Below are 14,708 nucleotides of genomic sequence, written 5' to 3' on the forward strand. Positions count from 1 at the left end.
CCCACCAACGGCGGCACAGAAGAAGACGCCGAAGCCGAAGAAGACGGCACCGGCGAAAGCCCCGGACGAGAGTTCGGCGGGCGGCGCGGCGGCTCCTTTACAGCCGCCCGCTGCACCTGTGGAGAAGAGGGCTGCAAAGCCCAACAAGAAGAAGAAAAGAAAGAAGCGGCCATCAATGGCCGCTCAGGAGGCGGCAAAGGGGGGGCAGAACACCAACGCCCCTCCCGCCGAGGCCCCGTGGACCACAGTCGGTCCGCGCAGGCCCAAACAGAAGAAGAAAGGGGCGGCTACTCCAGCTAAGGCCGCCCCCAAGAAGAAGAAAAGGGCGAAACTTCGTGCCCCTGCAACCGCGGCAATCACCGTCACGCTGATGGAGAGCGCCGCGGCGAAGGGGGTCACATATAAGGACGTCCTTTTAAAGGCGAAGGACGCCGCAACGGCCGGGATGGTGGAACTCAACATCGACAAGCTCGAGTTCCGCTTCCGTCAGGCCCAAACCGGCGCGCGCGTCCTCACCATACCTGGTGAGGGCGCCAACGAGAAAGCGGACGCCCTCGCCGCAAAGATGCGGGAGGTGCTGGACCCGGAAGAGGCGAAGATCGGTCGCCCGGCGAAATGCGTAGAAATGCGCATCGCCGGGCTGGACGACTCGGCCACAACCGCCGACGTGCTACAAGCGGTTGCCAGAGAAGGGGGGTGCCCGACTACATCCATCAGGTCGGGCCCCATAAAGAAAGGAAGGTGGGGCGATGGCTCGCTATGGCTGAGCGTCCCCGTCGCGGCAGCCAAGAAGCTGATCAGCTTGGGGCGGCTGCGAGTGGGCTGGGTCTCGGCGAAGGTGACACTGCTGGCCGCGAGGCCTAAGCGGTGTTACCGATGCCTTGACACCGGCCACCTGGCGACGACATGCCAGTGCCCGGTGGACCGCAGCCGGAACTGCTTCCGCTGTGGGAAGCCGGGGCACAAGGCCGCCGAGTGCCGGGAGAAGCAACCCAACTGCTTCTTCTGCGAGGCACTCGGCAAAGAGAAAGACCACGTGCTGGGTAGCAGCGGCTGCATCACAGTGAAGAAGCCGCTCCCCAGCACCAAGCGCCGGAAGAGACGAGGAGCTCCCTCCGATAAGGCTCGGCCGAAGGAGCCTGGAGCCGGCGGTGCTGGGGTTAGTCAGCCCCAGCCCGCCATGGAGGTGGAGCCATAGGCCCGTGGGCGGTTGATCGGGGGATCGCCGCCCGCACGAAGGGCCCCGAGAAGAAAGCTCCCTAGATGCCCGGGGAGCTCTCGGTGAAGAAAGGCGGCGGCAGAACACCAGCCGCCGCAGCGGAGTAGTGCCGGATGCGGCGAACGGCTATGTTGGGTGCGGAAGTCCAGATAAGTGCCCGCGCCCCACGATGGCCTGAAGGAGGGCATGGGGGGGTTTTAGTGGGTAAACCTTGTGTAGGGAGTCCCACATACCCCCGCCCCTTCCCCCGAAGGGGTGGGGGATACGTAACGTATTTCCCCTCCTAAAAAAAAAAAAAAAAAAAAGGTTAGGTTAGGTTAGGTTAGGTTAGGTTAGGTTGGGGGCGATACCGGTCCGTCCACGTTCGTGTCCCTGGGCGCCTGGGTGCGCCGCCCCGCCCTTTACACGGGGTGAGGCACTCAGGATGGCTGAACGCCGGTCTTTCACTATCTTTCTCTTCTTTTTGGTACGATACTCTTCTTTTGTATTGTTTTATTTTAGTTGTCCTATCTTTCACCATCTTTTCTTCTCTATCTTTCATTTTTTGTTGTGCTCTTCTCTACATCATTGTTTGTTTGTGTGTGAAATTCAGTGAGTGATTGTGTGATGGATGGGCCCGTGGGCCCCGAACCCTAAGCTGGTGACGTCCGGTGACGGGGTGCATGGCGAGTCGGTGACTACGCACCTAGGATGTGGGGCAGAATCACCCCCAAATGATCAAATATGGAAGAGCGTATTTTGAAAAACACTCCCCGGGTGGGTCTTGGTGGTCCGGTGGACACCAGGGAATCCCACACCTCTTCGGAGGTCTGTCGGGCGTATACGGGGCCGGCACAAAATGCGTTGGAGGGTGTGGAGGCCGCTGCGGCGGCGAGTGGAGGTGGTGGCGCATCTTCGCGCGATGGTCCGAAACCGGCGCTCCTAACCGCGCCGGTGGCGAACATACTAACGACGAACGACAACTCCAGGCACACGGCCCGATCGCCGGTGGTGCAGTTGGAGCGATTACTTGGTTTGGAAGGCGGATCGCGGGTGACGACACCCGTGTCCGATATCGATTTGGCTTTGTCGACAGCAAGTGAAGGAGAAAGTGGATCACGGGTATTAACGCCTGTATCCACTGGTACAGTTCGCTCAGGTTTGTTTTTCAAGCCTGGGATTGGAAGTGACGAGAGCGACAGTGAGTCTGCTGTCTCCCAAAACAAGGATGATGACATGCACAAGACTAAAGACCGCTTCCGACGCAAGAGGCGTGGTAGCGAGTTGGAGGATAGCCCGGAGAAGAATAGGGGAGCAGCGAGGAAGCCCTCCTCCAAACGAGGTAGAGGGAGACCTCCCACCACAGGGATGTACGTCGGTTTGGCCAAGGCCAAAAAAGACTTTAACGACGAGGAGATGAGAGCTATGCAGCTCGAGGCCGAGAAAGAGATTTTTGAGTCAGGCAGGAGAATACCGCAGTTCCGGGCAGGCCGGCTGTCGGGCAACTCCTCAAACTCGGACGCGACTGCTGTAGAGGCGCGGGAAGTTACGGCGGCTTCTGTGGGCGTCGTAATTACCGAATGTCTGGGGGCCATTAACAGTGTGGCCGTGAAGTCGAAAAATCTGAAGGGGACTTCTGTCGCTACTCTTAAAAAAGCGACCCAGGCACTAAGTGAGGCCTTCTCGGCCATAATGAATCGGTCAGTCTCGGATGAGACGAGAGCCCTTGAGGCGGCGAACGCACGTCTCTCAAGGGAAATCAACGAGATGAAAGCGGAGTTGGAAGCCGTCAAGCGCAAGCTCGCCGATGCCCAACCACAACCCACTCCTGTCTCTATCGGAAGGGAGTTGGATGTGGAAGAGCTCCTACAGCGGGCAGTGCGCGAGGCGGTCTCGCTGACGAACGCCCGGATGGACGCGCGGCTGGAGGGTCTCGAGGCCCGGCTTTTGCCGGAGCCACGCCTAAGACCTCCTCTGGCCGCAGATAAGAAAAACGACGAAGCCCAAGGCGCAGCGGTAGCAGCGTCGAAGGCCAAGGAGAGGACTCCGGAGCCGGAGCATGCGGTGTCAACTCTGATGCCTCCGTTGAATCCTGGTCCGGCTCTGAAAAAGAAAAAGAAAGTTAATAAAAAGTCGGCCGCAGCCGTAGAAGCGGCGGCCGCCAGACGCGACACTGCCCCATCTACGGCTGCGAAAGGACCAAATCCGACCGAGCAATGGTCGGAAGTAGTCAAAAGGGGAGGGAAGATTCAGAAGAAGGGCGAAGGAAAGAAGGAAGGGCCTAAACAGAAAGGACAGGCTAAGAAAAAGAGAAAGAGAAAAAGTCTCCGCGCTCCTAAAACTGCGGCAGTAGTTATCACACTGCAGGAGGGTGCGGAGAAGAGGGGCGTCACGTACAAAGACGTGATGGACAAGGCCAAGGGGAGTCTCGATATTGTCACCCTCGAGATCCCCGCGGTCAAGTTTAAGCGGGCCGTGACCGGGGCCCGTATGTACGAGGTCTCGGGATCGTCCTGCAAGGAGAAGGCGGATACTCTGGCAAGTAAGCTGAGAGAGGTTTTAGGAGAGGAAGACGTCCGGATATCTCGGCCACAAAAGTGTGCCGAGCTTCGAATATCGGGAATGGACGACTCCGCCACTGCGTCGGAGGTTGCCGCAGCCATCGCAAGAGCTGGTTGCTGCGCGGCTGAGGACATAAAGGTGGGAGAAATAAGAGTGGATCGTAGTGGCTGCGGCACGGCCTGGGTAAAGTGCCCGGTCGAGGCCGCAAAGGTAGTGACAGCGCCTGGTGCCAAACTGTACGTCGGGTGGACCATGGTGCGCGTGACGCTTCTGTCGGCACGCGTCATGCGATGCTACCGTTGCCACGAAGTCGGTCATACGCGGGCGACTTGCCCCTCTGATACAGACCGAGGAGATTTGTGTTTCCGCTGTGGGCAGCCTGGTCACACAATCAAGACCTGCGGAAACCCACCCCACTGCGCGCTGTGCGCGGCGAACGGGAGGAAGGCGGACCACGTCGTAGGGAGCACACCCTGCAAGATACCGCGGAAGAAGGGAAAGGGCTCCAATAAGAGCCAATCGCCCAAGGCTGCTACTCCAACTACAGTAGCCTCTGGAGCGGGAGTGGCCCCCATGGAAGCCCAATAACGGATTCCATAAGGTTCTTGCAGGGGAACCTGAACCACAGCGCTCAGGCGCAGGATTTGTGGTCTCAGGAGATGCTGAGGAGGTCAATCGACGTCGGTGTGATTGCCGAGCCGTACCGAATCCTCCCTAGGGGTGACTGGTTGGGCAGCGCGGACTCGACGGTGGCGTTAGTGTTCGGTCCCAAAATCGTTCCTCCATCTACAAGGAGGTCGACTCGGGGCCGCGGCTTCATCGTTGCGGATGTGGGGGCCCTCACTGTCGTGGGGGTCTACTTTTCACCGAATAGACCCATCGCCGAGTTCGAGGCGTTTCTTCTCCGGCTCACCACCTTCGTGAACGGAGCAGCTAATCCCGTGGTCGTCGCCGGAGACTTCAATGCGAAGTCCACGCGCTGGGGTTCCCCGGCGACGGACGTGAGAGGCAGAGCAGTAACGGACTGGCTGGCAATCACCGGCCTGGTCGTGGCCAACAGAGGTGCCGCTAGTACCTGCGTCCGGCGGCAAGGTGAATCCATTGTGGACCTGACCTTTGTCAGTCCAACAATCGCTCGCCGAACAAGCGGCTGGAGGGTCCTCGGAGAGGTCGAGACCCTCTCGGACCACCTATACATAGGTTTCGAAATAGTCTCCGTGTCGGAACCTGGCCGCCGATTTCCATCCGGTGGCGGCCCAAGGTGGTCCCTGAGAGGTCTGGATCGAGACCTTCTCGAGGAAGCGGCCATCGTCGCATCGTGGGCACCTCTGCCGTCGGACGACGTCGAGGAGTGCGCGGATTGGCTGAATGAGGCAGCTCGCAACATTTGCGAAGCCTCAATGCCACGCGCTGGACCCGTCATGCCTCGGCGCCAGACCTACTGGTGGCGCCCGGAGCTTAGGCAACTCCGTCAGGAGTGCGTGGCCGCGCGACGCCGCTACTTGCGGTACCGCCGTCGACGGACGAGACAGGAGGCGGAAGAAGAAGCCGTCTACAACGGCTACCGATTGGCACGCCAGGCACTACGAGAGGCCATAAAGGTGGCGAAAAAGGAGGCGTGGGAGGAGTTTCTGGGCACATTGGAGCAGGATCCGTGGGGCAAGCCTTACAAATGGGTGAGGCAGAAGCTTCGCCCCGCTGCCCCACCACTTACCCAGAATATGCAGCCCGATCTCCGTCGCTCGGTACTCTCGGCCCTATTTCCATCCAGGGCCGAGTGGTCTCCGCCAGTTATGAGACCATCGAGTATGGAGTCTGAGGATGAGGAAGACGTACCGCCAGTGTCGGCTGAAGAGCTGGCAGCGGCCGTACATAAAATGAGCCAGAGAAACAGGGCTCCTGGACTGGACGGGGTCCCCGGTCGCGTCTGGGTGCTAGCCATGAAGCACCTGGAGGCGCACGTGCTCGAACTCTTTACCAAATGTCTGGTGCAGGGCCGAGTGCCGCGCCGGTGGAAGACGGGCAAGCTAGTGCTGCTCCGTAAAGATGGACGACCGGAGGACCAGCCGTCGGCCTACCGCCCTATCGTTTTGATCGACGAGATATGCAAGACCCTGGAGAGGGTGATCGTGGCGCGCCTCACCCGCCACCTTGAGGGCGCCGGCCCGAACCTGAGTGATGCTCAGTTCGGGTTCAGGGCTTGTCGGTCAACGATAGATGCGGTGGCGCGTGTGCGGCAAATCTCAGAGGAGGAAATCTCTCGGGGCGGGGTGGTGTTGGTCGTCTCGTTGGACATTACCAACGCTTTCAACACCCTGCCCTGGGAGACAATAAAGGAGGGACTTAGGTACCACCGAGTGCCGAGATACTTGCGCCGAACTATCGGCAATTATCTCTCTGAGCGCTCGGTGCAATACCCAACCGAGGAGGACGACTGGGAGGAGTTGGAGGTGGACTGCGGCGTCCCACAGGGCTCGTCGCTCGGTCCGGGCCTATGGGACATAGGCTACGACCACGTGCTCCGCGGCGCCAATCTTCCGGGCGTGGAGCTCGTCGCGTACGCGGATGACACGGCAGTCGTCTGCCGCGCCAAGTCCCACCGAGAGGCAAAAATACTGGCAACGGCAGCAGTCGCACAAGTTGTGCGAAGAATCCAGGCGTTGGGTCTGACGGTGGCGCTGAACAAGTCGGAGGCCCTCTTGTTCCATGGGCCCAGGAACGCGCCTCCGCCGGGCCTGGAAGTAATAGTGAGCGGGACGAGGATCCAAGTTGCGTCCACAATGACCTATCTCGGTCTGGTCCTCGATAGTCGGTGGTCATTTAAGGAACACTTCCGCCGACTATCCGAGAAGGTGAAGAGGTCTGCGGGCGCCTTGGCCTCGCTGCTCCCAAATCTCGGGGGCCCGAGTTTGACCTGTCGGCGTCTCTACATGGGCGTCGTCCGTTCGATGGTCATGTATGGGGCGCCGATCTGGGTGGACAGTTTGTTGCCCGAGAACAGGCTGGCCCTGGGACGGCTACAGCGAGTGATGGCGACGCGTGCAGTCCGAGGATATCGCACTATCTCTCGCGACGCATCGTGCCTCCTTGCTGGAAGCGTTCCTTGGGACTTGGACGCTCAAACCCTCGCCGAAGTGTATTGGCTTGGCGCAGCGGTCCGCGCGAGGGGAAGCAACCCCTTACCGGAAGCCGTACGTCGGTGGAGGGACCGAGCTGAGGAAGCGGCCATCGAGCTTTGGGAGGAGCGACTCCTCGAGCCGCAAGTCAGTGTGGAACTGGTGCTGGCTATCAGGCCGGTACTCAAAGAGTGGTTGACCAGAAAGCACGGCGCGCTCTCCTTCCGACTCACGCAGGTGCTGACCGGGCACGGCTGCTTTGGTCGCTACCTGTGTGAGATCGCGAACAGAGAAGAGAGTACGCGCTGTCACCACTGCGATTGTGACAGGGACACGGCGGAGCACACAGTGTCTGCCTGTCCTTCTTGGACTCGACAACGGGCGGCCCTTACGGCCGCCATTGGATTTGACATTTCGCTGCCCGCGCTCGTTCGCGCCATGGTGGGCAGCGAACCCGGATGGACAGCGGTGCAGACCTTCTGTGAGGAGGTCATCGCCGCGAAGGAGGAGGCCGAGCGAGTGAGGGAGCTGGAAGCGCTCGACCCCCGCCGAAGGAGACGGCCGAGGCGACGACAGGTCATTAGTAGTAATGACCACTTGCCGCCTTAGCCGGGGGGCTCGGGGTGGCGGCATGGGGATGCCGTCGCCTGTCAAATCGAGTCCCCGAGTGGGTCGTGATGCGCTGCGTATTCTTCGCGCATCGCGACACCCCGGAGAGTCAGGCCTATGCAAGCCCCGGGAGGGCCTCTGTTCGGCCTTTAGGAGCCCTAGTGCTCCACAGAAGACGGGCCTGCCGTGACACGCAGGCAAAGACATGCAGGACCGCGGACGAAGGCTCACGCGTGCTCGCAACCCTGCATGGGACACAGAAGAATACCGTCGGGTTTTAGTGGGTAGGGCTGCGGTCAATTCACCATCTCCACGACCGCAGCGAGCCCCACATACTCGCTGGGGAGTCCCCGATCCCCGCGAGATGCGTCAAGGCATTTCCCGACGCAAAAAAAAAAAAAAAAAAAAAAAAAAAAAAAAAAAAAAAAAAAAAAAAAAAGGTTAGGTTAGGTTAGGTTAGGTTAGGTTGGGGGCGATACCGGTCCGTCCACGTTCGTGTCCCTGGGCGCCTGGGTGCGCCGCCCCGCCCTTTACACGGGACGAGGCACTCAGGATGGCTGAACGCCGGTCTTTCTTCTATCTTTCTTTCTTTATATTAACTTTCTTGTTTTGTTCATCATCTAATATTTATTAACCCTATCTTTCACCATCTTTTCTTCCCTATCTTTCCTTGTATTTATACCTTTTTTACACTATTGTCTGTTTGTGTGTGAAAATCTGTGTGTGTTTCTGTGATGGATGGGCCCGTGGGCCCCGAACCCTAAACTGGTAACGTCCGGTGACGGGGTGCATGGCGAGTCGGTGACTACGCATCGAGGACGTGGGGCAGACTCACCCCTCAATGATCAAAATATGGAAGGTTGCATCGACAAAAATATTCCCCGGGCGGGTACCAACAATGTTGGAGAATCCCGCACCCCCTCAGAGGAGGGGGTCTGGCCCATGTATACGGGGGGCGCCACCGCTGCAATGGAGAGAGAAAAGGAGGTCGCGAAGGCGACGCAGGCAGGAAAGAAGCAGGCAAACGACGACCCCAGGCTTGACCTGAAGGTTCCGATCGTACACCTGGAACGATTCGAGGACGCGGAAGGAGGCTCACGGGCGGCGACGCCCGGGTCTACTAGGAGCAGTAAGTTCTTTGGCTCCGAAGGAACTTCCGACGATGGCGAGAGCGGTCACGAGACAACCGCCTCTCAAGTACTGGATAATGAGAGAGAAAAGACGAGACGTCACTTCCGCAAAAGGCGCGGAAGCGAAGTGGACAATGACTCGGATAAAGGCAAAGGCACAACTGCCTCGCGGAGCACCAAGCGGGGCAGGGGTAGGCCGCCTACCACCGGCCAATACGTTGGTTTGCACCAAACCAAAATGGAGAAGGCTGCTGCTGAGCGACTGGAAGAGCGCAGGGCTCAGCAGGCTGAGGCGGAACGCCAGATCTCGGATGTGGCAAAGGAGCTTCCACAGCAACGGTCCCACCGGCTGTCGGAAGCTTCCAGATACTCGGACGTTACAATGTCGGACGCAGAAGAGGAGGAGGTGACTTCGGCCAAATTAGGCTCGACCATTACCAAGAGCCTAGAGGTCATCAGCATGGTGGCCTCGAAGTCCAAAAACCTAAGTGGCCCCTTTGTCAAGCACCTGAAAGATGCGACGAAGGCGATACAAGAGGCGACTGCGGCATTGCTGCGGCACTCTAAAACAGAGGAGACGCAGGCCCTGGAAGCGGCAAACAAACGCCTCTCCAGAGACCTTGCGGAACTGAGGTCGGAGCTCGCGACACTCAAACGCGAGCTAACGAATGTGCGGCCTCAGTCTGCCCCCGCAACACCGGCACTGGAAGAGATGCTGGCAAAGGCAGTGCGAGAAGCGATCGCCGTATCGAGCGCTCGCATGGATGCGCGGCTCGAGGGCTTAGAGGCGCGACTGTTACCGCAGCCGCGAATCCGGCCGCCCCTTGCCTCGGACAAGAGACAGGAACAGGTCCAAGACGCACCACCAACTTATGCGTCAAAAACCCAGAAGAAGGCAGCGGTGTCGGAGCCCGCGGTGTCGACTCTGTCGCCTCCGCTCAACCCGGGTCCGGCCCTGAAAAAGAAGAAGGGAAAAAAGAAGTCTGCTGCCGCGGAAGAAGCGGCTGCCGCTAGACGCGATGCCGCCTCAACATCGGCAGCATCGAGACCATCAGAACAGGAGTGGACAGAGGTTGTCAGAAAGAAGGGAAGGGCACTAAAAGAAGGAGGAGATAGGAAGAAAGTGTCCAGAAAAAAGAAGAAAAAGATAGAGGACAAACTGCGCGTCCCCAAATCGGCAGCAGTGGTCCTGACGTTGCAACCCGAAGCTGAAAAACGAGGCGTCTCGTATAAAGACGTCCTCGAAAAGGTTAAGCAACGGCTGGATCTTAGGGTGCTGGATGTTCCTCTAATGAGGTTTAAGCAGGCCGTGACCGGGGCCCGTTTATACGAGATCTCGGGAGCGGACTGCAAAGAGAGGGCGGACAGGTTAGCGGAAAAGTTGAGAGAGGTCATAGAGAGTGATGAGGTCCGCATTTCACGACCTCAAAAATGCGCAGAGTTGCGCATACATGGGCTCGACGACTCCGCCAACGCAACGGAAATAGCGCAAGCCATAGCTCTGGCGGGTTGCTGTACTGCTGCCGATGTAAAGGTAGGAGAAATAAGGCGGGATCGAAGAGGGCGCGGAATGGCATGGGTGAAATGCCCGGTCGAAGCGGCCAAAAAGGTGACAGCACCCAATACAAGGGTGTACGTGGGGTGGACCGTAGTACGCGTAGTGCTTCTAACATCGCGGCCTATGCGCTGCTACAAATGCCACGCGACCGGGCACACACGAGCGACATGCCCAAATGAGGCTGACCGAAGCGGGCTCTGCTTCCGCTGCGGCCGGCCGGATCACGTAGCTGCACAGTGCGAAAACGCACAACATTGTGCACTATGCGCAGCAAGTGGAAAACCGGCGGACCACAGTGTCGGCAGCCGAGCCTGCGGCAAGGAGGCCCCAAAGAAGAAACGCTCCAAAAAGAGCAAGGCAACCCAGAAGCTCACCACAACACCTACGGTGGCTTCTGAACCTGGTGTGGCTCAAATGGAGGAGCAATAACGGCTACCCATCGCTTCCTGCAAGGCAATCTGAATCACTGCGCCCAGGCGCAAGATCTGATGATTCAGAATATGGCGCAGTGGTCGATTGACCTTGCGTTCGTGTCGGAGCCGTATCGCATACTCCCCAGAAATGACTGGGTGGGAAGCGCGGACTCTTCAGTCGCATTAGTGTTTGGCCCCGGAATTATGCCTCCAACATCGAGGAGGACGACCAGAGGCCTAGGATTTGTCGTCGCCAGCATGGGGGCTCTCACTGCGGTGGGGGTTTACTTCTCCCCCAACAGGCCTCTTGCCGAATTTGAGGCATTTCTGGGACGACTAACTCCCATCGTAGGCGGAGCTTCTGGACCTGTAGTCGTCGCCGGAGACTTCAACGCGAAGTCTTCGCTCTGGGGATCCCCGGCGACGAATGCAAGAGGCAGAGTGATGGCCAATTGGCTGGTGTCCACAGGATTGGTGGTGGCCAATAGAGGGGCCGTGAGCACCTGTGTCAGACAGCAGGGCGAATCAATCGTGGACCTAACGTTGGCGAGTCCGGGATTCACGGGTCGAATCGCCAACTGGAGAGTTGATGCCGAAGAAGAGACCATCTCGGACCATCGGTACATCCGTTTTGATGTATCCGCACACATTTCGGAACTGGGCCGCGCAATGTCACCGGGCGGCGGCCCGAGATGGTGTCTGAGTAAGCTCAACAGAGAGTTACTAGAGGAGGCCGCAATCGTTTCGTCGTGGGCTCAACTTCCCTCCAACGATGTAGAGGAGTGTGCGGAGTGGCTGAACGAGGCGTTGCGCAACATCTGCGACGCCTCTATGCCACGCGTCGGGAAACGCAAGCCCCGACGCCAGACTTATTGGTGGTGCCCCGAGATCGACCAACTGAGACGGGAAAGCATTGCGGCTCGCCGCCGCTACACACACTACCGAAGGAGGCGAAATAGGGCTCCGGAAGAGGAGGAGGCTCTTTACAATGCCTACCGCGCAGCGCGCCAAGCCCTCCGCAAGGGCATCACAGAGGCGAAGGCCGCATCATGGCAGGAATGGTTGCGGGCTCTTGACGAGGATCCCTGGGGTAAGCCCTACAAATGGGTACGGCAGAAACTCCGTCCGGCTGCCCCGCCAGTCACCCAGTGTCTCGAACCGGAACTGCTCAACAGAGTGGTCTCGACCCTATTCCCATCCGGGGTCGAATGGAGCCCACCGATGGCGGCTCAATCGGAAGAGATACTGGAGGTTGAAGAGGAAATACCGCCAGTAACATCTGCGGAATTGGCGGCGGCAGTCCATAAGATGGGGTTAAAGAATACGGCGCCTGGACTAGACGGAGTCCCCGGGCGTGTCCTGCTCTTGTCGATGAAAGCGATGGAGTCGCGGATACTCACCATATTGACTAACTGTTTAGTCCAGGGTAGAGTTCCGCGACGATGGAAGACTGGCAAGCTGGTACTTCTCAGAAAGGCCGGACGCCCGGAGGACAGCCCATCCGCATACCGTCCGATCGTGCTGCTAGACGAGATCACGAAGATTCTCGAGCGGGTGATTGTGGCGCGACTCGTCAAACACCTTGAGAGCGTCGGCCCGGACCTGAGCCCGAACCAATTCGGATTTCGCTCAGGCCGCTCAACGATCGGGGCGGTAGCGCGACTTAGGGATATTGTAGAGGAAGAGGTCTCCCGGGGTGGGGTAGTGTTGGCAGTGTCGCTGGACATATCAAACGCCTTCAACTCCCTGCCCTGGGAAGTCATAAAGGACGGACTCAGACACCACGGCGTTCCGAGATACATGCGATGCACCCTCGGTAGCTATCTCTCGGAACGCTCCGTGCAGTTCCCTACACAGAACGGATGGGACATAGAAGAAGTTGACTGTGGCGTTCCACAGGGATCGGCGGCAGGGCCGTCACTGTGGAACATCGGGTTTGACCCAGTACTCCGCGGCGTAATGCTTCGCGGTGCAGAGGTCATCTGCTACGCGGACGACACAGAAGTCGTCTGTCGTGCCAGGACCTACCGCGAAGCAGTTATCCTGGCGACTGCTTCCGTCGCTCAAGTGGTTCGCCGGATACGCGCGCTGGGCCTAAATGTCGCGTTGGAGAAATCCGAGGCCCTATTCTTCCACGGGCCGAGGAACCCACCGCCGCCGGACATGGCCGTGGTAGTAAGTGGAACCAGGATAAATGTCGGTCCGACCATGACATACCTGGGCATCGTTCTGGATGAAAGGTGGTCCTTCGTTGAACACTTCCGCCGGCTGTCCGAAAAGGTCTCCAGGGCAGCTGGAGCCCTCGCGTCGCTCCTCCCGAATCTCGGGGGGCCGAGCATCGGCTGCCGGCGGCTGTACATGGGTATCATCCGATCGATGGTCATGTACGGCTCGCCGATCTGGGCTTACCATCTCTCGCCCCAGAATCGGCTCGTACTCGGACGGATACAAAGGGTGATGGCGACCCGGGCAGTGCGTGGCTACCGCACCATATCCAAGGATGCGGCATGCCTGCTCGCGGGTAGCACACCCTGGGACCTCGATGCTCAAGCACTTGCCGACGTATTTTGGCGTTGCGCAGCGGTCCGCGCGGAGGGAAGCAACCCTTTACCGGACGCCGTACGTCGGTGGAGGAGCTCAGCAGAGGAGACGGCACTGGAGACGTGGGCGCAGCGGCTAGAGGAGCCTACTGTGAGCATTAACCTTATAGAGGCGATACGCCCCTTATTCAGGGAGTGGATAAAGCGCAGGCATGGAGCGCTGACCTTCCGACTCACACAGATGCTGACCGGGCATGGCTGCTTCGGTCGGTATCTGTGCGAGATTACTGGAAGCGAACCGACCGCAGAATGTCATCACTGCGGTGCGGACCGGGACACGGCCGATCACACACTCACGGCGTGTCCCGCTTGGTCGGAACAACGAGCGGAACTCTCATCCAACATCGGCGAGGACATAACGCTCCCAGCGCTCATCAGGGCCATGGTGAGGAGCGAAGAAGAGTGGAAAGCCGTCGAGACATACGCGCACAACGTCATCTCGACGAAGGAGGAGGCCGAGCGCGTGAGAGAGCAGGCGGCGCTCGAACTCCCAGGAAGAAGGCCGAGGCGGAGACGTGTCGCTCGTAATGGCCACGACATCCCGCCTTAGTCTGGGGACTCGGGCGGTGGTATGGGGATACCGCCGCCCGTTACATGGAGTCCCCGAGTGGGTCGCGATGCGCAACATGTTCCCGCGCATCGCGACAAAAGCAGAGGAACGGCCCATGCAAGCCCCCCATGTGGGGCCTCTGTTCGGCCTGAGGGGTCTCAAAGCCCCCCCAATGTAAGGGCCTGCGCCGTACAGCAGGTGTCGCCGACTGAGTCCCGGAAGCCATGTTGCAGTTACCGGTCGCACTCGGTTTAGCGTGTCGAGGGAACATCGCAGTGTTTTAGTGGGTAGGGCCGCGGCACCACCATCTTCGCCGCGGCGAGCCCCACATATCCGCAGGGGAGCCCCCATCCCCTGCGTCGAATGCGTCACTGCATTTCACTGCGTCAAAAAAAAAAAAAAAAAAAAAAAAAAGGTTAGGTTAGGTTGGGGGCGATACCGGTTCCTCCTCGTTGGTGTCCCTGGGCGCCTGGGTGCGCCGCCCCGCCCTTTACACGGGGCGAGGCACTCAGGATGGCTGAACGCCGGTCTATCTTCTATCTTTCTTCTCTTTTTATAGTATACTCTTCTCTTTTTTCTGTTTTGTTTTATTTTTGTCTATCTCTTCACCATCTTTCTACACTGTCTTTCATTTTTTGTTTAACCTCTTCTATACATCAGCGTATGATACTGTGTGTATATGTGTGTGTGATTGAGTGACGGATGGGCCTGTGGGCCCCGAAGCCTAAGTTTTTGTGCCCGGCGATGGGCTGCGTGGCCACTCGGAGAGGTTCGGTCATGAGGGCACAAGGTCGACCCAGCCTTAAATGGGGAAACAACAATGGAAAGTCAGCATGCAAAAAATACTCCCAGGGTGGGTACCGGCAACGGAGAATCCCACACTCCCGCTTCGGCGGGGGATCGGGCCAGGTATACTGGGGGCCCTAAACATGCTATGGAGAAGGTGAGGAGCGGATCAAACGACGACTTAAG

At 58.9% G+C, this 14,708-nt stretch overlaps 1 protein-coding gene across 1 annotated transcript; it reads left to right on the forward strand.

Moving 5' to 3' along the window:
• Positions 1–1,942: 1,942 nt before the first annotated feature.
• LOC121736779 lies at positions 1,943–4,348 on the forward strand. The gene has a single exon (XM_042128162.1). The coding sequence runs from the start codon at positions 1,943–1,945 to the stop codon at positions 4,346–4,348; it is 2,406 nt and encodes an 801-aa protein (XP_041984096.1).
• The last annotated feature ends 10,360 nt before the right edge of the window (positions 4,349–14,708 follow it).

Source organism: Aricia agestis, chromosome 19, assembly GCF_905147365.1.
Source record: "Aricia agestis chromosome 19, ilAriAges1.1, whole genome shotgun sequence".
Classification (NCBI taxonomy): Eukaryota; Metazoa; Arthropoda; class Insecta; order Lepidoptera; family Lycaenidae; genus Aricia; species Aricia agestis.